The 25,517-nt window shown below is 51.7% G+C and overlaps 1 protein-coding gene across 3 annotated transcripts in view; it reads left to right on the top strand.

The window, feature by feature from the left end:
- The first annotated feature begins 323 nt into the window (after positions 1–323).
- JAG1 (jagged canonical Notch ligand 1) overlaps positions 324–25,517 on the top strand; it is a 33,623-nt gene continuing 8,429 nt past the window's right edge. For 2 of the 3 annotated variants that reach the window (XM_061210019.1, XM_061210018.1), the window contains exons 1-12: positions 324–897; positions 1,329–1,634; positions 10,196–10,247; positions 15,383–15,637; positions 17,314–17,374; positions 21,194–21,324; positions 21,559–21,678; positions 22,115–22,228; positions 23,603–23,716; positions 24,301–24,414; positions 24,826–24,872; positions 25,208–25,381. In XM_061210019.1, the coding sequence (XP_061066002.1) occupies positions 817–897; positions 1,329–1,634; positions 10,196–10,247; positions 15,383–15,637; positions 17,314–17,374; positions 21,194–21,324; positions 21,559–21,678; positions 22,115–22,228; positions 23,603–23,716; positions 24,301–24,414; positions 24,826–24,872; positions 25,208–25,381 (1,569 nt within the window). In that variant the 5' untranslated portion in view covers positions 324–816. The remainder of the gene's footprint in view (positions 898–1,328; positions 1,635–10,195; positions 10,248–15,382; positions 15,638–17,313; positions 17,375–21,193; positions 21,325–21,558; positions 21,679–22,114; positions 22,229–23,602; positions 23,717–24,300; positions 24,415–24,825; positions 24,873–25,207; positions 25,382–25,517) is intronic. The other variant, XM_061210020.1, reaches the window with a different exon arrangement.

Below are 25,517 nucleotides of genomic sequence, written 5' to 3'. Positions count from 1 at the left end.
TCCGCGCGGGGGGCCCCGGGCGTCTAACTGGCTTAGCGCGTCCCAAAGCAACGGAGACCTCCCGTTCCTCCCCGCGCCCTACCCCCTACCCCCTTCCCGCCTGGCCCAAAGCGCCCGAGGGCGGGGGTCTGCGCTGGACCCCCAGACGTCTACGCGGCCCTGCGCGTCCCTGAGCCCCCTGCCCCTTCCAAGTTCCTCCCTGTACTCCCCCACCCCATCCAACGGGAGGGAAGGGGCGTGTCGCGAGTGGACACGCCCCTCATGAATATTAATAAGCGCGCATGCGCCTGCCAGGCGCGCTGGGTAGAGGTGGCTAGCCCCGGCCGCGGCTCCCAGACGGGCTCTCTGAGTCCCTCTCCGAGAGCCGGGCGGGCACGCGTCATTGTGTTACCTGCGACTGGCCCGCGAGCTGGGTTCGGGTTGTTTTTTTTTTTCCTCCCCTCCCTCCCTCCTCTCTAAGCAGCTGATCTGAAAGGGAATAAAAGGCTGCGCATAATCATAATAATAAAAGAAGGGGAGCTCGAGAGAAGGAAAGAAAGCCGGGAGGTGGAAGAGGAGGGGGAGCGCCTCAAAGAAGCGATCAGAATAATAAAAGGAGGCCGGGCTCTTTGCCTTCTGGAACGGGCCGCTCTTGAAAGGGCTTTTGAAAAGTGGTGTTGTTTTCCAGTCGTGCATGCTCCAATCGGCGGAGTATATTAGAGCCGGGACGCGGCGGCCGCAGGGGCAGCGGCGACGGCAGCACCGGCGGCAGCACCAGCGCGAGCAGCAGCGGCGGCGGCGGCGGCGTCCCGAGTGCCCGCGGCGCGCGGTGCAGCGATGCGGTCCCCACGGACGCGCGGCCGGCCCGGGCGCCCCCTGAGCCTCCTGCTCGCCCTGCTCTGCGCCCTGCGAGCCAAGGTAAGAGCCCGCCGGGCCACTCTCCCGACCCGTCCTCTTCTTTCCCTCGCGGCGCCCCGGACGCCTGCGGTTGAGCGTCTGGAGCGGGCTCGGTAGCCCTGGGGCGCCGGCTCCCTCCCCGGCCCCTGCGCCCGAGAAGCTGCACCTGGGCTGGGGGAGCCCCCGGGCTCCTAAATGTACCCTCCAGGCTGGGCAGAGCGCGCGTTCGCTCCGCTCTTGCTCCCGGGGGGGCAGTCGTATCGGTTTGCTCCCACACTCTAGCCTCTCAAGCCCGGGAATCACGTTGAGTCCTTGCACCTAGTTTTGTAAAATTATTTTCACTTGGCGCCAAGGGCTCGTCGGGGCGGGCGGGGAGGGAGTCGCCACTTCCACCTTCGAAGAAAACAACTTTCCCCTTCGCTGACCTCCCTCCCTCCCTCTCTCGCCGGCAGGTGTGCGGGGCCTCCGGCCAGTTCGAGTTGGAGATCCTTTCCATGCAGAACGTGAACGGGGAGCTGCAAAACGGGAACTGCTGCGGCGGCGCCCGGAACCCGGGGGACCGCAAGTGCTCCCGCGACGAGTGTGACACGTACTTCAAAGTGTGCCTCAAGGAGTACCAGTCGCGCGTCACGGCCGGGGGGCCCTGCAGCTTCGGCTCGGGGTCCACGCCTGTCATCGGGGGCAACACCTTCAACCTCAAGGCCAGTCGCGGCAACGAACGCAACCGCATCGTGCTGCCTTTCAGTTTTGCCTGGCCGGTAAGTGACGGCCGGGGGGCGGCCGGGCTGTGGTTTGCACCAGTGGGCCGAGCTCTGCTTTCTCTTGCGAGAGGAGAGGGATTTAAAGGGCCTTGGCTGGAAGCTCGGCGCTAACCCGGGATGTCTCTGTGGTGGCGGGGTTAGGGAGCCGAGGCTCTGTAGCTAGATCTCGGCAGGCCCCAGCCCCAGTGCTTTTTGCTAAGCGCACGAAAGTGGGACCCCAGAGCGCGTGGTGGGGCAAGGCTCCTAGGAAGGCCGGTTGAAACTTGCAACGTGAAGGCCCGAGAGTAACCGCCCGAGCTAGGAGGTTATTATAGATGATCTTTGCTCAACCTATTAAACCTGATGCGCCGGGGAAGGCGGCTCGGCACAGTTCTGGCCTCCGAACGCCGTCCAAATTGGCACCCTCGCGTTTCCCGTGAGCAGCCGGGAGGGCGGGTGTGTCCTTCCTGGAGGGTGTGGGGAGCCCACTTCCCGCTGCTCCCCGGGAGATTTCGGGGCGTGCGGGGACGCGCTCTGGGCTGAGTGTAAGGCCCGGGGGCGGCCGCCGCCGGGGGGCGGCCGGGCTTTCCCCAGAGCTGTGGGCGCGGGAGCCACCCGCCCCCTGCCGGCCCCTTCCTGCCCTCGCCCCCGCGCGGCGTAGCCCTTGTGGCCTCACTTCCAGCGGTTCCCGGGCTCTGGAACAGCTGTGTTTGCAAACTTCCCCGGGAAGGGCGGGGGTGCGCCCTCGTCCGGTGGGCGCGCGGGCCCCGCGAGCGTCGGGGGGCGTGCCGAGGCCTGGAAGGGGCGGCCCGAGCGAGGCAGCCCCTGCGGGTGCAAGTGCACAGACCCACGACTCCGGAGCCGCTCGAGGCCCGGGCCCCGCTGGCAGACCCTGCAGCGAGGCCCTGGCAACGTCTCGAAATGGGTGGAAGGAAGATGAGTGTGATTGCAGAAGGGGAGGAAAGGGGAGAATGTTGGTGCCCTCTGCCCCGCTCCTGCCGTCCAGGAGGCGTGACTCAGTACCAGGACTGGGGCTTGGCCCGGCCTGTGCTGGGCGGGTGGGTGGTGAGAGGGGGAGGTCGGTGCCCTGGGGAATACTCTTCGCCACGTGCTCTGATGGGGCGCACTCTGCTGCCTCCTATCGCGGGCTAGGGCTGGAATCGCAACTGTGGGAAGGGAGGGGAGAGAGTCGGCCTTGGAGTGTGTGAGAAGCTCGGGGTGGCTCTCAAGGCCCGCGTTGACTGGGGCTGGCGTTATAAAGTGTCCTCTGCCTGGGTGAGATGAGACATTTATCAGAAACATGCCATTAAAAGGGGCTTATAAAAACCTGTGGTTTGTGGAATTCTCTGAGAATGGAGGACTGAGTCTGTTGTGGGATCTCCTTTTTACAAAGAGTGTTTATCTTGTTTGTTAATCCCCTTTAGGGAGAACTTTAAGCTAAAGAGGTTGGCCACTTTTTAATCTGGCTGGGCCCAAGTTGACTGTGACGACTGACTGCCCTTGCCCTTGTCCGAGTGTTTGGAGGTAGGGGGAAGGGGCCTGCAGGTGGTTCCACCCGCCTGGAGGATCAGTCTGGAGCCCCTCGCTTTTCACAAGACCATAAAAGGAATCTTATTACTGATGTGGAAAAGCTGCAGGGCTGGCTGAGGTTCATCTTGGAGAAGGAGGGTCAGAGAAACGGCTGGGATGAACACAGGGAGCCTTGCTCTCCTAGCTGGCTGGGGAAAGTGACCCAGAAGGTGTGTCTGCCTCCTTTTGACACTTGGCAGAGAGCCCGAGATGGGGAAGAGCGGCAGTGGTGTGTGAGGGCAGGGAGACGATTGATTTGCTGGTGCTCGTCTGTGGTTTCAGGCCCCACGGGTCACCAACCATGAAATAGACTCTCGGCTTTTCTAGAATGGGGGAGACGGCTGGAGCTCACACTGAGAGAGTGGTTCTTTTGAAGCTGGGCCAAATGCCTGCGTCCCTCATAAACAAGTCCCCACCCCACCGCCCCAAAAAGGCCTGCTGTGCAGCGTAAGCTTGACTTCCCAAGAGAGAGTGGAGGTGGGGTGTGCCGTGTTATTTTCCCCAGCACGGTTGGAGAAACACCACTGTCTGTAACTTTCAGGAATGATTCCAGTGTGAGTGTTAACTGAAGTGAAAGCACTTAGGTAGCTGGATTAGTACTGAAGTAGATCGCACAGCTTCATTCAGTTTGGCAATTAAATATTAATGAGTGTGTATTTAAAGCTGATGTCTTAAATAGGTAATAGCTGAACTTGGTATAGAATTCAAGATGGAACAAGGAGGATACAGGGTTTAAAAAAAAAAAAAAAAATCAAACCACCTTGGACTTCCCGGCCCCTAAGCTTCTAACCCTTAGGCAGCCACAATTAGCGTCCACGTGGTTCCTCCCAACTTTGCTGACAGTGGCAGAGAGGTGGTTCAGGGTGCACAAAAGAAGGTCACTTTAGAAGGTGGTGTAATTATGTGTTTTGTCTGGAATTATGACCCCAATCAAACAACTGCTTGTGTTCTGAAGAGGAAGAGGAGAAAACGATTTGGTCAGATATGAAGTGTAATCCACAGGCCAGTGTCCTTGTGAGACGCTCTGTGCTGTGGGCCTGCCCTCCAGACAGTATCTGATGGTGTCCCACTTGGGGTCCACTGCTGCAGCCTGGTGATGGTTTTCTTTCGTGGCTTCTAATAAGCATAGCGGTACTGCTCGGAGGGGCTTGACTTGAAGCAACTAGCCTGATTTATGATCCTCCAATCAGGGGACCCAGTGATAAGACCATATATTATCGGAGGTAATTAGGCTCAACGGGAAATGATTGGGGAATAACCATTTAGAAATCACTGAAATGGTTAAGTTGCACTTCCCAAAATTAGTACTAAATCCCAGGAGTGCCTGCTAATTAAAAATACATTAGTGTAATTACCACTACCCAGCCCCAAAAGCTTTTTAGGAACTCCAGAACCCCAGTTAGCTGTACTGATGCTTTGCTGGCCCTGGAGTGAAGTGAATCTGGAGAAATTTGGGGGGGAAGCAGTTCAGGTACTTGGTCTCTCGGCCTCATATTTAAATGCCATTGACATTGATAAAAGGCTTGCTGAGATCAACTTCCATCTTTTAGGAAAACGCAATGAAGTGTGATTCTTGCATACCAGAGGGATGCCAGCTTTGGCCCTGTTCACACTTGAGGCCTGAATGACCAACGGCCAGGGGTTTAGGTAAATTGGATGCTATAAGGTTAGTCGCAGACCATAACTGACATGCCCTTGCCTTTATGCCTTCCTCTGTGCTTTCGGGTCCCTAGGCCTCCGCAGATGGGTAGCCACGTGGAGGGATGGGATTCTCATTTGAACTGGCTCCTTTCTGCAGTCAGAATGTGCCACCCACGTGGTCAGCATGCGTGCATACAAATAGCACACGTGTGTACGTGCTCAGAGCAAGGGACTTTCTGTGTATGGGGAAAACACCCTTTGCCCTAAGATACCTACCTCGAACTAAAGTGATGAAATGATATGTCTGCATTGCAAAACCAGGCTGGAGAGAAAGTTGAGCTATACTTGCTTTGTACTAAGTGTCTGCAGAATGGCTGCTCCCCACATGGAATCCCTATTCAAGGTACTTGGTTTCTAATAGTTCTTTCCTCTTCCAGGTGTAACCTCTGTGTGTTCTTCCTCCTTGTTGTCTTGTTTCTTAGCAACTTATTCAAACCTCCAGTACTTATAGGAGTTTACAACCCACCAGCTCCACACCCATAATTCTACAGGGACTTCAAACATTTTTCAAGAATGGTGAAGCTTTTGGCATGGAGGCTCTTTGGGGGAGTTGGATGGGTAAGGAGGAGAGGCAGCAGCCACTTACAAAGCATGTAGCCTCCCAGAAAGCCAGCAATCTGAATGCTGCCTAAAATCTTTACAACAAATAGTTGTAAGGGACCTTTTGGATGGAAGGTATGTGGAAAGTTTAGCATAGAGGAAAAATGTTATTCATGAAAAAACGAAGCCAAGGCAACAGGGAGTCTTCACGTCCTGATCTGAAAACAGGAATGCAAACAGAGGCCTTGGCCGGATTCATGGCAGCCACTGGCCCATTGTAGGAGGGCCAGAACCTGGTTCCAATGCCAGGCTTTCAAGATTAGTTACAGTGTAAGAATGCGTAATCTCTGGATGTGCATACGATCAGCATGGTAATCCATAAAGGCAAATATTCCTGGGAACTCCCCCTTGGTAAATGTTCAGAGGCATGTTCCCTCTGCCCCTTCAACCCCCATGGTGAGGTTCCAAGCTGCTCCAGCTTTTAAATACATTAAAAAAAAAAAAAAATGAGCCCTAAACAAACCTTAACCTAGTTTTCAACTTTAGGAAGATGCTTGTTTTAGTATGCATGGGAAGTGATGATTCTTGTGTTTTCTAGAATGGTAGAGGCGGAGGGGTAGGGTTCTGGGTTCAGAAATGTCCTGCCTCTAGCTTGGCATGGGGCGGGGGTGAGGGGCTGTGTTGTGACTTCTTGCTGGTTTCTGATCACCGCGTGCACTACCCTGCCCTGTGGCCCTTGTTTCTATGGCACCAGTGACATTTGTCTCTGGTGCATTGCATGTGCTGGGAGGACACAACAGCGTGGCTCGCGGTGGTTAAAAGTGGCACATAAATAGTCAAACATTCAAGGCCCTCTACCAGCTCAGCCCAGTCTTTATGCGCTTCTGGTAAACGAGTAGAAAGGCATCTTGTTCAGGCTTGCTCTGTGTGAACCGGACGGTTGTGCTTGGCTGGTTTCTCGGTATTCTATCTATTAACCTCGCCACCCTTTTGTAACTGGTGCATTTAATTATCAGTGGGATGCTTTTCAAACAGGTAGGGGTAATGATGGGAAAGGGGGTGGGGGGCCTCTCATTGAGAGTCTCAAATCTGGATATGAGCTTCGGGGCCCCGCTTGGTGAGTCTTTGAGGTGGGCTTTCATGAGAAAATCACCCTTTGTAACCAGATCAGACTCTATTGAAATGTCAAGCCCTGCAGACTAAATTGCTTTCTGTGACTGAGGTCTCAGCCGGGATGCCATGGGGTGATTGTCCTCCCTCCGTGCCTCACCTTGCCCAAACCCTGCCACACTTGAATCGTCGGGGTGAGCGTGCATGTACCCACTCATGACATCTCTGGAGCCTTTATTGAATATGTTTGTGCTTGGAATGTTTTATACTCCGGCCACCCAGACGCAGGCAGGACAATAGTGTGGCCGAATTGACTGAAATGAGGATTACAGGGAATAATGCAGCCGCTCCACAAATAATGCAGATACAGGGCCAGCCGCAGGAAGCGACAGTTGAGTCAGCAGAGCACAGGGCCCCAGACCGACCTGGGGCCGATGACTCTGTACAATGGCCCTGTGGGCGCTCCCAGGGCGCGCTCCCTGCCACCTGCCCTGCAGCCCAGGCTTTTGGATGCCGCACGTGTGCCGTTTGCATGGTGGGCTGTTTGGCAGGAGGGGAAGCAGCAGCTTCTCAGGGCTTGGTTTGGCTGCCACTGTTGCCAGGAAGAGGAAGCGCTCAGCTGCCAGCACAATTACCTTTGTTTCTCACATCCCCCCTTCTTAATATGGCAATTAAGTGCTTACCACTCCGCCTGGTGCCAAGGTAACCACCATGGGGCTGGATGGGCGCGGAAAACAGGCCTCCCGCAGCCCCAGTGCCAAGGGCGGGAGGAGGCGCCGGGGGCCCTTCGATGCCAGGACCCTCCTCGAGGTAGAATTCCATGGGTGTCCTCCCCAGAGGTCCTCCTGAAAGCTGACCATTGCTCCTTCCTGCTGCACGAGAGTGAGAACCAGCTGCCGTGTTGCCAGGTTTCCCTGGAGCTGGGAAGGACAGAAGTGATTCACACTGTGAACCCAGACTGAAGATCTGCTGGCCGCCCATCCCTCCTGCTTTACCCCCAGGCCATTTTTCTGGAAAAATTTAAGGAAAAATAGATGAATGCCAGGTAGCTTTTTATAAGAATCCTGTTCTCATAGTTTGAAACCAAGAAAAATCCAGGTGTTTGCTGTCTTTTATGTTTTTTGCGGGTTGGTTTTTTTTTTTTGTATGAACTTGTTAATAAGTTGAAACACCTGCCCTTCATCTCGCCTGCACCCCTTCCCAAGCTGTGAGAAGGGCCCTGGGACTTGGCCTCTCTGGGGTTAGGTTTGCATGGCCACTTGGGTGTGATGTGATTGTAGCGGAATGCCAGTTTGGGGCCTGGTAGCCGGCCTTGATGGCATAAGGTGCGCATGGTCTGGATCCCGGAGTCTGGATGTACATTCTGGGATGTACAGAGGTCAAGCGTGGGCCTGGGAAAAATTAAAGTTCCCTAGCAACTAATAATCATTGCCAAATTATCTCGATTGTTGATCTATAGTGTGGGGATGGAGTGGGAGCTTAAGAGTGCCTCCTAATAGGAGCCTTGGAGAGAATCCTTTTCTCTGAAGGCTGGGTGGGAGGAATCCTCCTGCCCCAGGAGGCGAGTCCTAGAACCACAGTCCCTTCTCTGAAACAAGGGAGAGAGATGGTCCAGGGCTGCTGCTTGAATTTTCTACCAACGCCTCGTTGCCAGTGCTGCAGCCCCCAGCCCCTGACCCACCTTCGCCTCCTAGAAGGCCGTTCATGGGAAAATCATGATGCCAGCTGGTGTCAAGGGCTCTGTACTCCTCTTTCCCCTCAAGGTGGGGCATGTTGGTCAGTGACCTCTGAGATCTCCCAGTTCTGGGAGGATGAGTCCGGGAGAGAACATGGCCTTCTAGGATCTTGTGCAAGAACCAAGGATGCCCTCTCCCTTGAGCTTTAAGCAGAGTTACTACTGTCACGCCAGCTCAGTCCCAGGATGCCTTCCCTTTCCATGGGGTTGTGGGCATTATGTGTTTAGTGCTTGTACAAGTCTGAACAAACTCCCGGGTACCAGTGCATTTAATCAGAGGATTAATTACAACAATATGTGGAAGTGGAGAACGTGGGTCTTGACGTGACCAGCAAATGAAGGGCTTCATTATCCAGAATCAGCCCCACATCTGGCCTCATTTGGACTTGGCTCTCATGTCAAATCAGTAGAGAAACCTAACTTCTTGGTGCTCTCAGGGAAGAGTCCGGTAATTTGTAGGAAGTCCTAAGAAACACAGAGACAGTAAATAAGGTGTAACTTTCACTAATAAAAACACCAGTGACGACAGCAATGAATTTGGACCTCTGGCCACTTGCAGGAGAGGGCTGGGTATGTGCCCCGGCTTGCCCGGTTTTGCTTGCTTTTCTGAGCATTTTCCCACAGTTATCAGTGAGCGAAATGGAATCCTACTCTGCTTTGAGTATGAAACATATTTCGGCTGAATTCCAAGGCGGGGTCTATCACAAGATATTTTTATGTTCAGAGACCTGCTGGGTCGCTGTGTGAGCAGTAAGCTTGCTTTGAGTTATGAATGAAGTTCCTTTTCCCCCCCCCCCCCCGTTTTTGCCTTCACCTTGTAGGTGGCACGGTATTATTTGATCAATATACGCTACTATTTCCGACGTACTGGTACCTGCCATTGACAAGGCGGGGATACATAAAAGGGTTCATGTGCCTTTCCTCCCTACCCTCCACCCCTTCGGGATACATTTCCCCAGCACCAAGATAGCAGAAGTTTTCTTGAAACCCTGGTGTTTTGTGAGACTGACCTCATTCTAAATTACAAATGAAGACTTGAGTAAAAGTGGGAATTTGCTAATGGCTTGGATTTGGGGGGGGCGGGGAGGAGGTGGAATTCTGAGATAAGCCTGGAAGATAAAAGGTACCTTCAGTAGAATGGCTGGCATCCCGCCAGTGTCCAGGGAATTTGTTTAGTTAGTGGACTCCGATTATTCCTGGAATGTTAGATCTTATTGACAGATAAGTTTATCAATAAATACAACCCATGGGGTGCAGCTCTTTCTTCCTTTTATACTGTGGTCCCTAGAGTCTGCCCCCCCTGCACCCCCAAGTTAGGTTACCGCCTTTGTCTTCAGAGTCTATTTGCACCTACCCACCCCTCCTGCTTCCTAGAGTCACCTGATACTTGTGGGAGCCGAGATGGTCTCACACAGACAGGGCTTTCAAAGGGGTTCTGCAAAGGAAAAGGGGCCTCCCTGGGGACCTCCCCACCAGGGCCCAGAGTGTAACAGCAATCCCCAGCCCTCTTCACTGGGTGAGCGCCTCCACTCCCAGGTACAAACACCTGGTTAGGTTAGCTTAGCATCAATTCTTTGTGTGGTTTTCTCAAGCACCAGGGTTAGAGTCTGGAAAGTTTGGGAAAAGCATACGCAAAGTGTGCACAAGTACAGAGAGGTGGCATTTCTTGGTCGGGACTTCAGGCTGCCTGCATGAGGACCACGGTGGGTCCGGCGTCTTTTGCCACCCGGGGTGGGTGCTAGGGGGAGGGGTGGGGAGTCGGTCTGGACCTAAACGCCCAAGACCTCAGTTCGACAGCAAATACAGTTTCCATTTTGGCCGCATGGTTTAGTTTGGCAGGGCGTGCAGGGAGGCCGAGAAGGCCTGACCTTTGCGAGCTGACCCCCGTTTCTGAATACTGAGCTGTTGTTTATCTGTGTTACAGAGGTCCTACACTTTGCTTGTGGAGGCGTGGGATTCCAGCAATGACACTGTCCGTAAGTATCACAGCCATGGGCTGAGTGCGTGAGTCTGGAAGCACAGAGCTTGGCACCCGGTGCTTGTCAGAGCTGGATAGAGCTGTCCCCAGGCTGCTTCAGAGCTCTTCTGCCACTGCCCCCGCCCCCCCCCCCCCACCTCAACGTGGAGTCTTTTTCCATCACTTCCCCTAGAATTTTCGCTTGGAATATTAAGTGGCCAGGACAGATCACCAGTTAACTCAGTCCCTGAATACGGCCCCTAGATTATCTTTGGGATAGAGATCTTAATGGTTTTACAACTCTAAAACCTTGTAGACTCACGAAAGGATCAAAGTAGTGACTTTTTAAAAGTCCATTTAAACTTTAAGTGAGCATTTAATCTCTCATCGGAAAGATAAAGCCCGCAGAGGTGGCTTTGGGCTCTAAAGACCGACCTTGAATTTCACTCGTTGGGCAGGTGAGCCCCCAGCCGGTCAGGGTTTCCCACACTGTGCGTGACTGGCGTTCCAGTGCCTCACGGCCATCACACTGGCCTTGTCCCCTTCTGAAAGGTGGCTCTGTTCTCAGCGCAGGCTGCTTTTCAGGGCCGCTGGGGGTGGGAGGGTGCTGGGGTCGGGGGGAAGCCCTAGAGGATGCCGGTAGAAACGGCAGCATCTGTCTGGCTTAGAACGGAGTCTTTGCTCTTGGATTGTAACTTCAAAATACGTTTCCCCTCCCTCGCTGAGACTGCCAGCAAGTTCCCTTTTTGCCAGCAGGATCTGGGTGGTTGTCATGGGAAAACTTGATTCACGCTGAAATCCGAGTCTGCGTAAGAGGAGGGGTTGACCGGCCTGGTGTCTCTGTGCGCACCGCCCCCCCCCCCACCCCGATCCCATCCCTTTGCGTGTCTCATCCTCTCTGACCCTTGGTGTGTTTGCTGCTAAGAACATTTCCCCCTCTTCTCGCCTTGCTTTTTTCTTCCTGACTCTGGGACTGGTGAATAACCAGAGAGGGCACAGTGAGGGCCTGGAATCCAAGAGGCAGCAGCTGCCCAACTGTCTCGCTGGCCCACCTTGAGCCACACGATCACTGCTGAGCCCCTGTTGCCAGAAGCTCCAGGCCGTTTGGGTCACTCCTTGTGCTTTGGCATCTGAAGTCCAGATCCGTGGGCCTTTCTCACCGAGTGATACCCCCGTCCTGCTGTTGGTGGAGGGAGGGGAGGCAGTGACCTGCCTGGGCTGTGGCTGATGCCAGTCAGGGTCATGGGCACCTGTTTGTTCTCTGTTCCCTCCCCTGCCACACGCGTTGGGGGCTGGGTGAGCGTTATGTCACTGACCTGCTTACAATGGTAACTGTACATTGGGAAGATGGGGGATGGGGAGGGGGAGACAGGCTCTTCAGATGTCCTGGTGCAGATGTTAACACAGTCTGGCTGATGGCGTGAGCATCCTTGAGGTTGACCCTGGCTCCTGGTAAGAGCTGGGTTAGGACACCTGTCAGGGTGTGCAAGGGGTCCCTAGTGTTTGCAGGGCCCTTCCAGGGCCTTCCACTAGCCCACGGGTCAGGTAGCTGTTCCTCCAGAAGCTGGTGCCCCTCCAGAGCTGCCCACGGTTGTCTGCCCCATTTTGGGGTTCTGGAGCCTCTCCTCTCTTCCTGGGAGGTAAAATCACTGGAAGGACACAGGAAGACTTGGGGTAGAGATAATAAAGGGCTTTCAGACCTCTACTCTTGAAGAGAGGGGTTGCCTCAAAGTCACGGAATGCCCACTGCAGGGCACTGAGCCTCACTTCTGTGACCCTGGTGAGGAGGAATGGGGGTTTGCTGGGAGTGGCTTATCCACGTGCTTGTCCAGCCTCCCTTTTGCGATGCTTCCAAGGTATCTTGGATTCCAGCGTATTCAGAACCAAATGTGTCATCTTCCCTCCCCAAAAGCAGAGCCTGCCTAGGGCCCTTTATGGATGACTGGCACCAGCATTTGAACACCCAGTACCATAAGCCAGAAATCTGGACAGCACCCCCTGTGTACCACCCTTTCTTAGCATCCATATCTAATCCACCTCCAAGTTCTGAAAATCTTATGTCCAGTGCTCCACGCCCAATCCTGATGCCTCCTTCCACCTCCCCTGCTGTTACCCTGGTCCATGTCACCATCTGCTTACGCCTGAATTCTTACAGTAGAGGCTGAATTAATGCACCCCTATCTACTCTGGTCCACCTCCAGCGCTTTCTCCATTCTCCTGCCATCTTGATCTTTTCGGAGCATAAAGTTTGAGTGTCACCTTTACTGAGAGCCACTTGGTAACTTCCTGTTACCCTTGGGACAGATCTTTGTGTGGCCCCAAAGCCCCTTGCATGGCCCAGTCTTGTCTCCCTGTCTGCCAGCTCCATCTCACATGCCACATTGTCATCTGTCATATCTATATTCTCTCAAACCCCACCAGTCAACTTTATGTCCTCAAATGCATCACATTCTCTCCTGCCTCAGGGCCTTTGCACGTGCTGTTCGCGCTGCCTGGAATGTTTTGCTTTTACTCCCTTCACCCTCTGTCCCTCCCAAGGCACTGTCCTCCATGAGGGCAGACGCTGAGGATATGTAGCAACCCAACTGGGGTTGGCTGCTCTTTGGGGACCAAACAAGGCTTCAGATTAGAGGCAGAGCCCTGAGCTTGGGAACGGAGAATTCCTTCTCACGTCAGCTCTGCAATGAACCCTCAGGAGCAGAGCCTGGCCCAAGTGAAACCCAGGTGATGTACATGTGTTAGAAAGTATTTTCTGAGGCCAGCCCTCCAAGGTCATTGCTATTGCATTTCAGGACTGCACTATATAAGGGTGCAGATTTTACTCTCTTCCCCAGAGCAAATGATTTCAGTTTCTCGTTCTGATCAATAGATATGTAAACACAGGTTGGCATACTTAGGACCAGGTTTTCCTTATACTGTAGCCTTCTTGGTTAAGCCTTCTTGGTTAAGGTTTGTGGTTGGCGTGGTTCCAGGATTCTGCTCAGACTCGCCTCTCATCCCCTCCTCCTTGGCCTGCAAGGCTGTTGTGGGTTCTTCATGCTCCATCTTCATGCAGTTCGAGGTTGTAGGAAGGCCTGGTAATATCCCCTTCCAATCTTAAAGCTGGGCTATCAACTGAACTACCCCAGAAACACTGGTAATGCCCTGAGCTGATAGGAAGTGTGATTCAGGCGACAGCAGCTTAGAAGAAGCATCTCTGTAACCCAGATGCCAGAAAGCGTGTCACAGACACGCTCAACTCCCTCTGGGCCCTTAGGAAAAATCTGTCACGCAGGTGTGAAGTTAGTTATACAGACCTGTTAGCCCCATTGAGGATTCTGAAATGATGTCTTCACAACATTTCCCGGAAATAGAAAGCATACCAAACTACTGACTGACATGTCAGCCTGTGCCTTTAGGATTACCCCGGACTCTTGTCTGAATTGTTTGTTGTTGCAGCCTGCCTGAGAAGGAGCCATGGCTAGTGTGTTTAAGTAATCCCTTTATTAAGATCTCATCATCACATGGTAATAGCTCACTACACTTTTTCATTGAACCAGCAGAGCCAGCACACAGTTAATGCAGGGACATTTTTGTCATTCTTTGGCCTGTGTTTATTTGCAAAACTCAGGTTAGGAAAGCGTCCTCTGCCAAGTGCTTCCTGCGTGCCGGAGTGTAGGTCTGCAGGTATGCGGGCTTGTTCAAGGCCCGTCTTGCCCACAGGTAAAGAGCCCAGAGGGTGAGGGCTGGGGCGCTGTTGGAAGTGGAGTGTGGCTGAAGCTGCCCAGGAGTGCCCGTCTTCTGGTCACCTGTGGGGTTTGCCTAGCCTTGCAGATGAGCACAGGCCCTAGGCCTAGAAAAACAGGGGTGTGGGTGGATAAGAATCACAAAGACACTGCAAGCAGGTCCTAATGGTCTCTCCAAGGTGGCCTTGAATTTGACAAGGCGTCAAGAGTTGGTGCTGGCAGGTTTAAGAAAACAAACACAGGACCAGGGTGGGTGCTGACTCGGGGCCTCGTTTCCTTTTCATGCCCCTCCCCTGAACTCCTGGCACCTGGAGTTTGGAGCTATTTTTGTACCTGTCTCTTCTCATACTAAGTGATAGGTGACCCCAGGGCAGGGACCACTTCTTCCTCCTGGAGCTGTTTGGGCCCCAGGCGTGTCTCTTTTCCTCAGTAGGCACTCTTTAAGGAGCCTGACTTGGCTCCAAAAAACCCTCAGTCTACCTGTCTGTAAACTGGGATGAATGCTTTTCCCATCTGCCTTCTGGGCAAAGGTGAAAGGTGAAATGCATCAAGTTCGTGGTATTGTTATTTAAATGCCAGCTTAAGAGGTGGCAAAGTTTATAATTAAAAAAAAATTACTCTCTGGCTTCCAGTGAAGAGTTTAGAAATAGACACAGCCTTTCTAAAAGCAAGACACAAAACTCTAAAACCAGAAAAGAAAGATTGCTAACCTTTACCTGGAATAACGAAATTTCTTCAAGAATAGCCTTCCATAAGGGGCCACTTTCTATCACATGTAAAGAGCTTTTGCAAACCAGTATGACCAAACAGCGCAATAGAAAAGTTGGCAAAGGAGAGAAACAGATTGAAGTTCACAGGAGCCGATACACGTGGTTTTGTCAAAAGGGTGCCTCACTATCACTTAATTAAATACCCATTAAATCAGAAAGTCTGATAACGCAGTGTTGGCACTGCTGTTGGGAAACAGTTTCCTTTGCTGGTGGGAGGGCAGACAGATGGGGCTTCTGTTCCTGGTGGTTTGGGTTTTCTGTGTGGAAGCGTGTTGGTCGTGTGTGTCTTCTTCGATCCAGCACTTCCATTTCTGGGATATTTCTTTCTTCTAGAACCACATACAGGCAAATATATTCAAGGATGTTCCCTGTGGCTTTGCTTAATAGCCAAAGGCCAAAACAACCTCAGTGCACATGTTGGGAACTAGGTAAATGATTTCACTTTATTTCCAGACGAAGAAATACTACCTGCCCAGTAAAAAGGGTAAATGTATGATGGGGAGGGAGATGAATGGCTCATTTTTTGCCCTTTTGTGTTGTTTGAATTTGTGCCGTGTGCATTTGTTGTTATTAAAAGTCGTCAAAATGGTCGGGGGAGAAAGCTCTGATGTCTGATGTAAATGTTGGTGTGATTAATCCTTTTTTTTTTTTGCCTCTAGAACCCGACAGCATTATTGAAAAGGCTTCTCACTCAGGCATGATCAACCCCAGCCGGCAGTGGCAAACGCTGAAGCAGAACACGGGGGTTGCCCACTTTGAGTATCAGATCCGCGTGACCTGTGATGACTATTACTATGGCTTCGGCTGCAATAAGTTCTGCCGACCCAGAGACGACTTCTTTGGCCACTATGCCTGCGACCAGAATGGCAACAAAACTTGCATGGAAGGCTGGATGGGCCCTGAATGTAACAAAGGTGTGTGTGGGCATGCCTGGTGGGTTAACCAGCTCCTGATGGCTGTCACTTTGGGTGTCATGTTCTCACCCCCCTGCCATCAGGTGGCTTTCTTGGGTATGGTGAGATTTGGGCTGTTTTCTAGGCCTGAAGCACAAAGATGCTGTTGGTACCCCATCCCCCAGACGCTCTGAGCATTGGCTGCTAACATCTCCTTCTCTGGAGCGTTGTCCTTGGCCAAACAGGTGCCACTCCACGCCCCGTCCCTCCAGCTCACAGTCTGTGAATGGCTGACATGGGCGTAAGAAGGCCACAGCCCCCTTTGTGTTTAACTCTGGGCTACAGTTTACACTCCAGAGTTTCCCCTGGGATCAGGCTGAGGCCAAGCTCCCGCTGAGACCACGTTCTTGCTCAGCTTCTTCCCCTGCCCATCTGCTGCCCTCTACCTCTTTCTCTGTACCCGAACCCCCTTCTCAGGCTCTGCTTTTTAAGGCATCCGACGCAAAACAGATGCCAAGTGGGACTGGGTTAGCCCAGCCAATGTCTGAACAGCTTGTGAAAAATGACAGCCCTTGGGCTCAGGGTGGCCTTAGGGCAGCTTTCACTGGCCATCTCTGGGGGCCGTGGTATTGAGGGGAGGGGGCGAGTGGTGAACTGAACGCCTCCACAGTGGGATAAACTTCCAGACCTCCTGTCTACTGTCCCAGCCCCGTCTATTAGAATACAGGGAGTTATCACATATTCACAGATGTTCACAGAATTATCTGTGGTCTTTACCTTTACAAAGCTTCTAATTCATAGCAAATTGGTGGATAATTCTAGTTAACCATGTAAGAGGCCCTCACGAACGTTAACGCACTCTGCTTAGTTCACATAATTTAGTAAATTCCGTTAAGATAAACTCAAGTTGAAAAACGAATTTTTGAACTGTGACTGAAGGGTAGGGCAAAGCGAGGAATTTGCAGGTCTCCTGGGCAATATTGCTTTCTTAAATAATTAGAGACAAGAGTGAAAAGGATGGCCTTTCTGGGATCCAAATGAAAGGATTGATAAAACATATTTTAAATAGTTGGTGTCCTAAAAATCAGTAACAATTACTTAAAAAGTATCTGCCTACTATTTTTTAATGTCTGTTCAAAAACTTTTTTCAATAAAGGAAGCAGAATGGTTTTGTGTGGATACTTTGCAAAAAAAAAAAAAAAAAAAAAGTACCACCAGATCTGGCCCCTGGATTAGCCTGCCAAGTGAAGCCGGCCTGGTTGGCTTTGTGAGTCCCGTGGGATTTTTGAGACACCAGGCATTTGGTTAGAGGGTTCTGAGGAGGCTGGGGTACCGAGTGGGGAAGATGACAGAGTTGAGGAAGGATTAGACCTCCTTTTTGCTTTTGGCGAGGGTGGGAATTGACCGGGAGCAGCGTAGCTATTGTTCAGAGACTCCGTAAAGCTCCCCTTCCCCCACCTGCTTGCCTGCATTTTGTCCCCACATGCTATCATGTTTGAGGATCTGCTAGCATGGCCTTGAAGTTTAAAGCTGGGTTTGTTCTTGGGGCACCTCAGTGGGCTTGATATGAGATCTCTTAAAATAGTGGATTTTGTCGGCTTAATGGACGAGGCCATTCTCATGATGGTGGCAGTGCAAGAAACTGGCAGTGTGCTGACGCATCCTTCTGTGTTTTTTGTTTTTTGTTTTTTTTACAGCTATTTGCCGGCAGGGCTGCAGCCCCAAGCATGGGTCTTGCAAACTCCCAGGTGACTGCAGGTAAACAACTAAACTCTTTTTTTTCCTACTAATAATGATCTCTTTAATACAAGAGGAGGACTGACTTTATTGTGAATACGCCTCTTTTTCTTTGGAGGACAAGAAAGCGTTACCAAAAAAAAAAAGTTTTTTTTCAAGTAGGCACATCCGAAGCTTATTAAATTATACCAGCTGTCCGGTGAAATGCACACGCTTCTCTCTTGAGAGGAAAAAAAAAAAAAAAAAAAAAAAACTCTTCTGGGCACAGTCAGTGACTTCATGTATTAACGGTTCTGTAAATTGATAACTCGTTTTTATAATCTTCCCCTTAAAGTGCTAATGGACTAGATGGAGGGCTGTGGGTTTGGTTTTTGCGGCGGTCTCTCTCCTCCTCCACCCCCCAGCCCCCGCCTGGTTTTCTGTCTCCCAGCCCTCCCCCACTTTTCCCATCAATAGGGGAAAGTGGAGCATTCTTTAGAATGGGATTAGGACAATCTCCTGGCCCCTTTGCAGGCGGGAGCCTGGTCGGTGCTGAGAGGTTAATGGCTGCGCTGGAATCTTGTCAGTTGAGCCTGATGAATGTAGACTTTTGCTGCTGGCCTTTGAAGTCTGTTCTTTTATGGTCCCGGACAATGCAAGAAGCCAAATGGAGACCTCCCCCACGGTTCCCGATTACAGTTTTTGGAACTTCTTGAAATGTACATCATGCCAATCTGGGAAAGGCTTGTTTCAGGAAATACTGTTGGTGTCTGTGGCATTTTGACATGATCGCCCACTTTACTCTCCTCCCAAATCTGAAGGATTAGCAGATTTAATGTGACACTCAGTGGTTCCTTTGGGCCTGTCATGTTTTCCCCCAAAGCTACCCCAGTTTGAGCCCAGGGAAGCTTACGAATCCTTAGTCTAAACCAGTGCATCTCAAACTGACGTTACCTGGGGCTCTTGTGATGACACAGATCCTGATTCCATAGCTTGGGGTGGACTCAAGTTTCTGCATTTCTAACAGGCCCCCAGCGGTGCTGCTGTTGCTGGGGGGACCGTACTTTGGGATTCACTGCCCCCAAACCTCAGTACTCAGAGTGTCATTCCCCGAGTTAACCAGGGACGTGTGGAAATGCAGGTTGCTGGGTGCCACCCCACACCCACGGAACCCCAGTCCCTAGGCTGGGCCCAGAAATCTGCATTTCGACAGGCTGAGCACAGCCACAGGATTTTGCCGCTCCGAAAATCCTGAAGACTGCCGTGGTCCTCTGTACCTTTGTGCACCCGCCGCCGCAGCTCCCCTCCCATGCAGCGGGGAGCTCTGAGCTCTGGGGCTTGAAGCTGAAGTGGGAATCAGGGCAGCTGGAAGTAAAACAAAACCAGGCTGGCTTGAAATTGTCTCTTCCTGCACTTCAGAAAGATAAGTTTACTTTCTGGAAGACTGAAGGGCTTCGCCTGCGAACCCCCATCACTGGTGGCAGCCGACTGTGGTGTTTAACAGCGTTACTGTCGAGCTTGGGGGCAGGCTCTTCTTTGTGAAGGTTGTTCCGGAGAGTCAGATCAGCCGTGCTCTCAGGGACTCTGCTTGCGCCCGCTTCGTGCTCAGCTCAGATGAATATCAGCCGAGGGCGACCTCGATTTCTGCTCCTGTCATCAGAATAAAGGCCCTCCCAGCCAGAACAGCAGGCTTTGTTTCCAGAATTTAGGCCTTTCTCTTTCGAAGTCTCCCTCCCACTCCCTGCCTGGACTCGCAGGCCCTTATTTACTTAAGGTGTGACTTTCCCACACATCATTTGCATGGTCTCCCAGGCCATCTCCTTCTCCTTCCCTTGAAAGAAAAATCAAAACAGAACCTTCTCGCCAAGGAAGTTCTCGTTGCGTCCTGCTCCAGAAATAGCTGACGGCAAGTTACCTGTCAGTTGTCCTTTGGATCATGTATTACAGAGGTGTGTTTTGTCTCGTTTTTTCCCCCACATGAGAAAGCTTTACTGCTTCTCTTGCTCCCCGGTCGACCTGAATCCCTTTTTCTGGGTGCACAGTCTTGCTTTATTGCGAGCCTGCCAATAATATCAGACTCAATTATGAATCATCCTATGAGGAAAGTCACTTCAATTTCTCATGAGAACCTTAATCATGTATTATTAAACTGGGATAACCTTGTGGCTGCCTCTTTTAGGGTCAGTATTTTTATTTGTTTTCTTTTGAAGTCATCCAGGGCCTCTTGTGGTTCCTTTCTTGTGCTTGGGTATCCAGCTCTCACTAATTAAGAGCTGAGGCAGGTCCTCAGCTGTCTCTTATTCCTTTTATTAAGCAAATTGAAGAGGTGTAGTGATCCTTCATCTGGAAGGGAATGAGGGAAAGACAGTAAGAATAATGCTATTTCCCAATCAGTTCCTTCTTAATATCTACCTTTCAAACTAAGAATATCAGTCTTTTACCAAAGGCATCCCCGTGACCTCCCACTAACTTTTGAGTGTCCACTTTTTAAAAAATTTCTATCAGAGGATTTACTTTGTTCTTATTTTACTCCTTTAATAGTCCCTTGTCATTTAGACCAGAGTTTCGTTTCAGATAAACCAGAATCCTGTCTGATTTTTAAACCACACAGCCTGGTGGCTCTTTGTATTGGGGCATGGATGGCTTGCTTTTAGAAGTTAGGAAGTGGTGAGTCAGAATTCTCAGGGGCTGAGTTGACTCTCGGCCGTGGATGATTAGCGATTAGCTGGATCCCTGTAATTTTCCCATGACAAGGATTTTTAGCCCACCTCCAGCTCTCTGGACGCAGAAAGCCTTTCCTTCTTTGCGGGGGAGGCGATTCTGACCATGGCTTTCCCGGGTCCCCGTCATGGAAATATTTGCTGGTCGCTGTTTCTGGCTCACCCCACCTTCACTCCACTGCGGGCTGCCCCCCCCACCCCCCGCCCTGAGACCAGCTCCTGTTTGCTAGAGCTTGATTTCTGAGAAGGCAGTTAGAGTTTCAGAAGGCTTGAAACTTGAGGGGAGAGTAGCTGAGCCCCTGCCCCAGGTGAAGGTGTATGTTTGTGTTTTTGTTTGGGGATCAAAGGCACCATTTGGCCTCCAAAGAGTCCGATTAATGAGGCGCTTATAAAGGAAACTCGACTCCCTTCCCCAATACGAGATAAACCAAGTTGACTTTGTGTGTGTGTGTGCAAAGTGAGAAATAACTATAAAATAAATTAGCCTAAGTAGCCACGAGCGGGGGGGGGGGTCATAAATCATGTACGGAAATGGTTCCAAGTGCTGTTGCTTTCCTCGTCCTCCCTGCAGAAATGGGTCCAGAGATCCTACCCCATCTCTCCAAGGAAGGGTGCCCCTCTCCCTCCTTGTTTGATTTCAGGGAGCCTCCTTGGGAGGCAGTTTCCTGCCGCACTTGGTGTCTTGGTGCATTTTTGTGTGCTGGGGTCGTGACTTGCTGCTGAGACACAGCCCAGCCAAGCTGCTGTGTAAAACTTGCCCAAAGGGCTGCGTCTGCAGAGGCTTTCGCATGGCTATTGTTGTCACTGCAGGGAGAGCCCTTTCCTTCCCCCCAGGGGTTGATTTATTCCAAGCCTCCGCCCTGGGCTCATGGGGGAGCCTGAGAAGAGAGAAGGGCTTTGTGGAGGGCAGCCCCACGCTGGCCTCTCCCCAAACAGCCCTCCTTTTGTTGGGAGTCGCCTGGGAGGGGACCTCAGTCCAACTGGGAAAATGTTTGCTTAGAGGGAACCCCTGGACAGACCTTGACAGTCTACCATCCTGTCGCCAGAAACAGCAAGCCTGGGCTTTGCATCCTTGTGTTTTTCTGGCTCCGATCTCCTGCAAGTTCTAAAGAGTAAAGCAGGGTTTGCTGTGTGTCCCCAGGTGCCAGTATGGCTGGCAGGGCCTGTACTGTGACAAGTGCATCCCACACCCAGGATGCGTCCACGGCACCTGTAACGAGCCCTGGCAGTGCCTCTGTGAGACCAACTGGGGTGGTCAGCTCTGCGACAAAGGTATGTCTGGGGAGGGCCTGGGCGGAGCTGGAGGTCGTGGGTGGGGTGTCGGTGATTTGGTTTGTACTTTCATTTATTTTTATTTGCAGGGGCTTTTATTCTAAATCTGTTTGAATTTGCCTTTAACCCTGTGAATCTGGGTCTGTTTCCCTCGGTTTTAGTTTTTTAAGAGGAATGGGTCTAGGAACACAGTCTTTCTGGTCTTTGAGTGACTTCTTTGGGGTCTTTTTGCAGATCTCAACTACTGCGGGACCCACCAGCCGTGTCTCAATGGGGGAACTTGTAGCAACACAGGGCCTGACAAATATCAGTGTTCATGCCCCGAGGGATACTCAGGACCCAACTGTGAAATTGGTAAGTGGTCCAGGCGCAGTGAGATCCCTTTGTCTAATTTTTCTGTATACTCAGCTTAAATACACTTAGGGACTTGTAAAAAGGTGAAAATATCCTCCAACGTTAAGACCTGTCCTCCCAGCAGTTCCGTGGGTCTTTGAAACCTCTGTCCAGTTGCTCAGGTGGTTTGGGAGCTGCTGATTGCGTCGGGGGCGGCGTGTGCAGGGCAGTGACCCAGCTGCCAGGTCAGAAGCTCCGAGAAATGGGGCGGGAGAGCTTAGCAAGAAAGATGACTTCCTTTCCGCCCCAGACACAGCGGGGTTACGTCCCACACCTGCTTTGATTTCTTGAAACGAGCTCGAGCTAGTGGCCCAGGAGTGGGATTTGGTTGCCCGGGAGAGTGTTAGGTAGCCTCTCGGTGGGCGCCCCTTGCTGACTGCCGTGCTGGTGTCCGCAGCGGAACACGCCTGCCTCTCTGATCCCTGCCACAACAGAGGCAGCTGCAAGGAGACCTCCCTGGGGTTTGAGTGTGAGTGTTCTCCGGGCTGGACCGGCCCCACATGCTCTACAAGTAAGTCTGTGTTTTGGCCTGTGTCCTTTCTTTGGGGGGGGGTATTGTGTCAAGATACAGGGTTGTGGGTCCCACGTCGGTCTCAGTGATGGGTCTGTCTCGGTGGGAGGGGGTCTGGTGGGGAGTCTGGCCTGAGCTTCCGGCCTCTGCCCTCGGAAGTCTCCTGGCACCCCCATCCTAAGGCACCCCGCTAAGTTAGCACATGCATCTCCCACTGGAAGAAACTCGCTCGTGGGATAGCTGCGTCCTTTTCCCTGGACTTGTGCCTCCACTGAACTGAATCACGGTTATTCTCCTCGAAGCTGTACAGAGGATGCCTGCGGGGGAGGTCGTCACTACTGAATTTCATGGTGGGGACATTTTGAAAGAGGGACCAGGGCTACAGAGTGACAGTGGCTGCGGGACTTGGCCGCACACCGGGACTACCCCAGTGCTTCCCAGTACAGGTCTCTGGGTCCTATGGTTTCCCTTTGGAATTGGGGAGTTCGTACCTTCCACAGGCTCCTGGGGACTTCCCTGGTGGTGCAACAGTTAGGACTCCGAGCTTCCAGTGCAGGGGACGCAGGTTCGATCCCTGGTCGGGAAAGTAGGATCCCACATGCCATGCAGTGCAGCAAAAACAAAAAACAAAACACACACAAGCTCCTGGCTTTCAGAGGTGCAGCCAGGCCCGAGGTCCACGGTCATCAGCCCCCTGAGAACAGCATGCGACACGGTTAAGGAGCTGGGTTCCGGGGTTGGATCACCTGGGCTGGCACCATGGCCCCGTCACCCGTCGCCACTTGTGGGACTGTGGTCACTGCCAACCTGTGCCCTGTTTAAACGGGAGAGTAGCAATTCCCATCTCCTAGGGGTGTGAAGGCTCGCTGAGCAGGTTCAGGAGGAGAGCCTGGCACCTCCTACACGGGCAGGAGATGAATCGCTAAGAGGCCTCTGGAGTCTAGTGCAGAAGGGGGAGGTTGGGTACCCCAGGCATGTGATTTTGGGAAAAGTCTGTGAGTAAATAAGAATATGATTTTTTTTTTCACCAGCGAAGAAGTTATTTTTCCTTACCTCTCCTTAGTTACCTCTGCTCCGTGATGAAACTTTTCTTTAAAAATAAAGGGTAGGCAGAGAGAGATGTCCTGAGTTACTGAGGGCTGATGCTCCAGGGATCCAGCTGGCTCTCCCGCCCGCTCAGGTTGCGGATTAAATGAACTGGGCCAGTGGGGGATTTAAAGCTAAAATCAGGCCTTATCGTCATCGTAGCAGTCACTTGCAGCAGGTGTCTGGCTCTTAAGTGAAGGCCCCTCATGTGAGGGGTGGTATTAAATTATCTAATTGTCAAATGGATTGAGATTAAATTGCCAACCCTCTCCTCTTTTTGTTGAACAGACATTGATGACTGTTCTCCAAATAACTGTTCCCACGGGGGCACCTGCCAGGACTTGGTTAACGGATTTAAGTGCGTGTGCCCGCCCCAGTGGACGGGCAAAACGTGCCAGTTAGGTAAGAGAATTCCTGCACCGGGGCTGGCTTGATCCGAGCGATTAAGGGAGATGTGCATGTGGCCAGCGGTGCGAGTTTGCGTGCCATCGTACCAAGAAGTCATTTATTATCTAGGGTCCAGCCAGCGGGCCTGGGAGAAATAACTCGCATGCAAATGGCCTGGCTCTTTGAGGCCCTGTGGGAAAGTCGTGGGATTCCTTGAACCATGTCAGTCGTCTGTCCGAGGAGTGTTCAGCTGGGTTCCAAACGGGGATGATCTCATGAGGAATGAGCTGTCTGCATTCTTTTTTTGCCACTATTAAATCCCAGCAACTAGGCTGCGCTGGGTTTTGCACAGAAGTGCTTAGTGGCTTTCTGCTGTCCTGTCGGGGGCTAGTTGTTAACAGCAGCTGGAACGTTATCAATTAGCATTCCTTATTGGAGCATGGCTAGGGGAAAGGGTTCAGATGTTCAAAGTAGTATCTCTTATTTAGCTAGCTTATTAAAATGTCTCGTTTCAGACAAACTATTGGTATGGTGTTTTTTTTGAGGGGGGAGGTGGGGTACGACCCCATTTCTCACTGTTCATCCTCTCTGTTTTTCAGATGCAAATGAATGCGAGGCCAAACCTTGTGTAAATGCCAAATCCTGTAAGAATCTGATTGCCAGCTACTACTGTGATTGCCTCCCGGGCTGGATGGGTCAGAATTGTGACATAAGTGAGTGAGACTGTTTCAATTTTGATTTTCATGAAACTGGGGTGTTGAAGGCGTTAGCCAGCCGTACTCAGGCTCCAGGTCTAAGACTTGAGTAGTGGAAGGAAATCCTTATAGAGGGAATGTTTTTGGAGAGGGAGTGATGGGCACAGAAATGAAAACATACACGTTATCAGGCTCATTAGCTGGTAAAACGGCCGTACTCTGATAAGGTGGCTAAAACAATGATGTGAAGTTTCAGTATCTCAGTCTGGAAGAACTAGGGAGTGTTCCCACCAATAACCTTATTTCACGGGAAGCACACAAGAAATCTGATTGGAGGTTTTTATCTGTCCTGAGCAGAGAAGGCTTTTCAATTAAGCCCAATTTCAATGTAAATTGCCCCTCCAATACGGTGACTTGTTTATTTTTTAGATATTAATGACTGCCTCGGCCAATGTCAGAATGACGCCTCCTGTCGGGTATGTAAATCTTTGCTTATATCAAAACCTTAGTGATAGACAACAAGCCTTAAGATTTATGTGACCCTGGGAAAGCTCTGTCCCTGGGAGATTTAAAAATGCAGGTGAAAAGTGCGTCTCTGGAAGTTTCACTCAGGCTCATGTTACCCCAGCCTCCCGGGAGTCATCTTGAAGGCATGCACATAGAAATTCCTCTCTCACATTTGGAGAGGTTTGGCATCTCTTGCAGTGAATCAGCTGAACCGCAGCAGTCACGCTGAACCACTGAAGCCCTGTGTTTGTGGAGCACCTAGAAAAAAAGCATGTGTTTCTCCCCCCCCTTCTCCTCCCTCCAGGATTTGGTTAATGGTTATCGCTGTATCTGTCCACCTGGCTATGCAGGCGATCACTGTGAGACAGACATCGATGAGTGTGCCAGCAACCCCTGTCTCAACGGGGGTCACTGTCAGAACGAAATCAACAGATTCCAGTGTCTGTGTCCCACTGGTTTCTCTGGAAACCTCTGTCAGGTGAGCCGGGCTAGAGCGTCCGATGGCCAAGTTTTCACAGGCAGTCTCCTCCCCCTCCCTTCCCATTCCCCGACACTGTCTGGACCCTCCTATTGACTAGGGATCTCTGCTAGACACACGCCGTGGAAGGAGGGTG

This window comes from Eubalaena glacialis, chromosome 13 (assembly GCF_028564815.1).
Source record: "Eubalaena glacialis isolate mEubGla1 chromosome 13, mEubGla1.1.hap2.+ XY, whole genome shotgun sequence".
NCBI classification, from domain to species: Eukaryota; Metazoa; Chordata; class Mammalia; order Artiodactyla; family Balaenidae; genus Eubalaena; species Eubalaena glacialis.
Note: the sequence above shows the minus strand (reverse complement) of the source record. Positions and strands in the feature narration are given on the sequence as shown.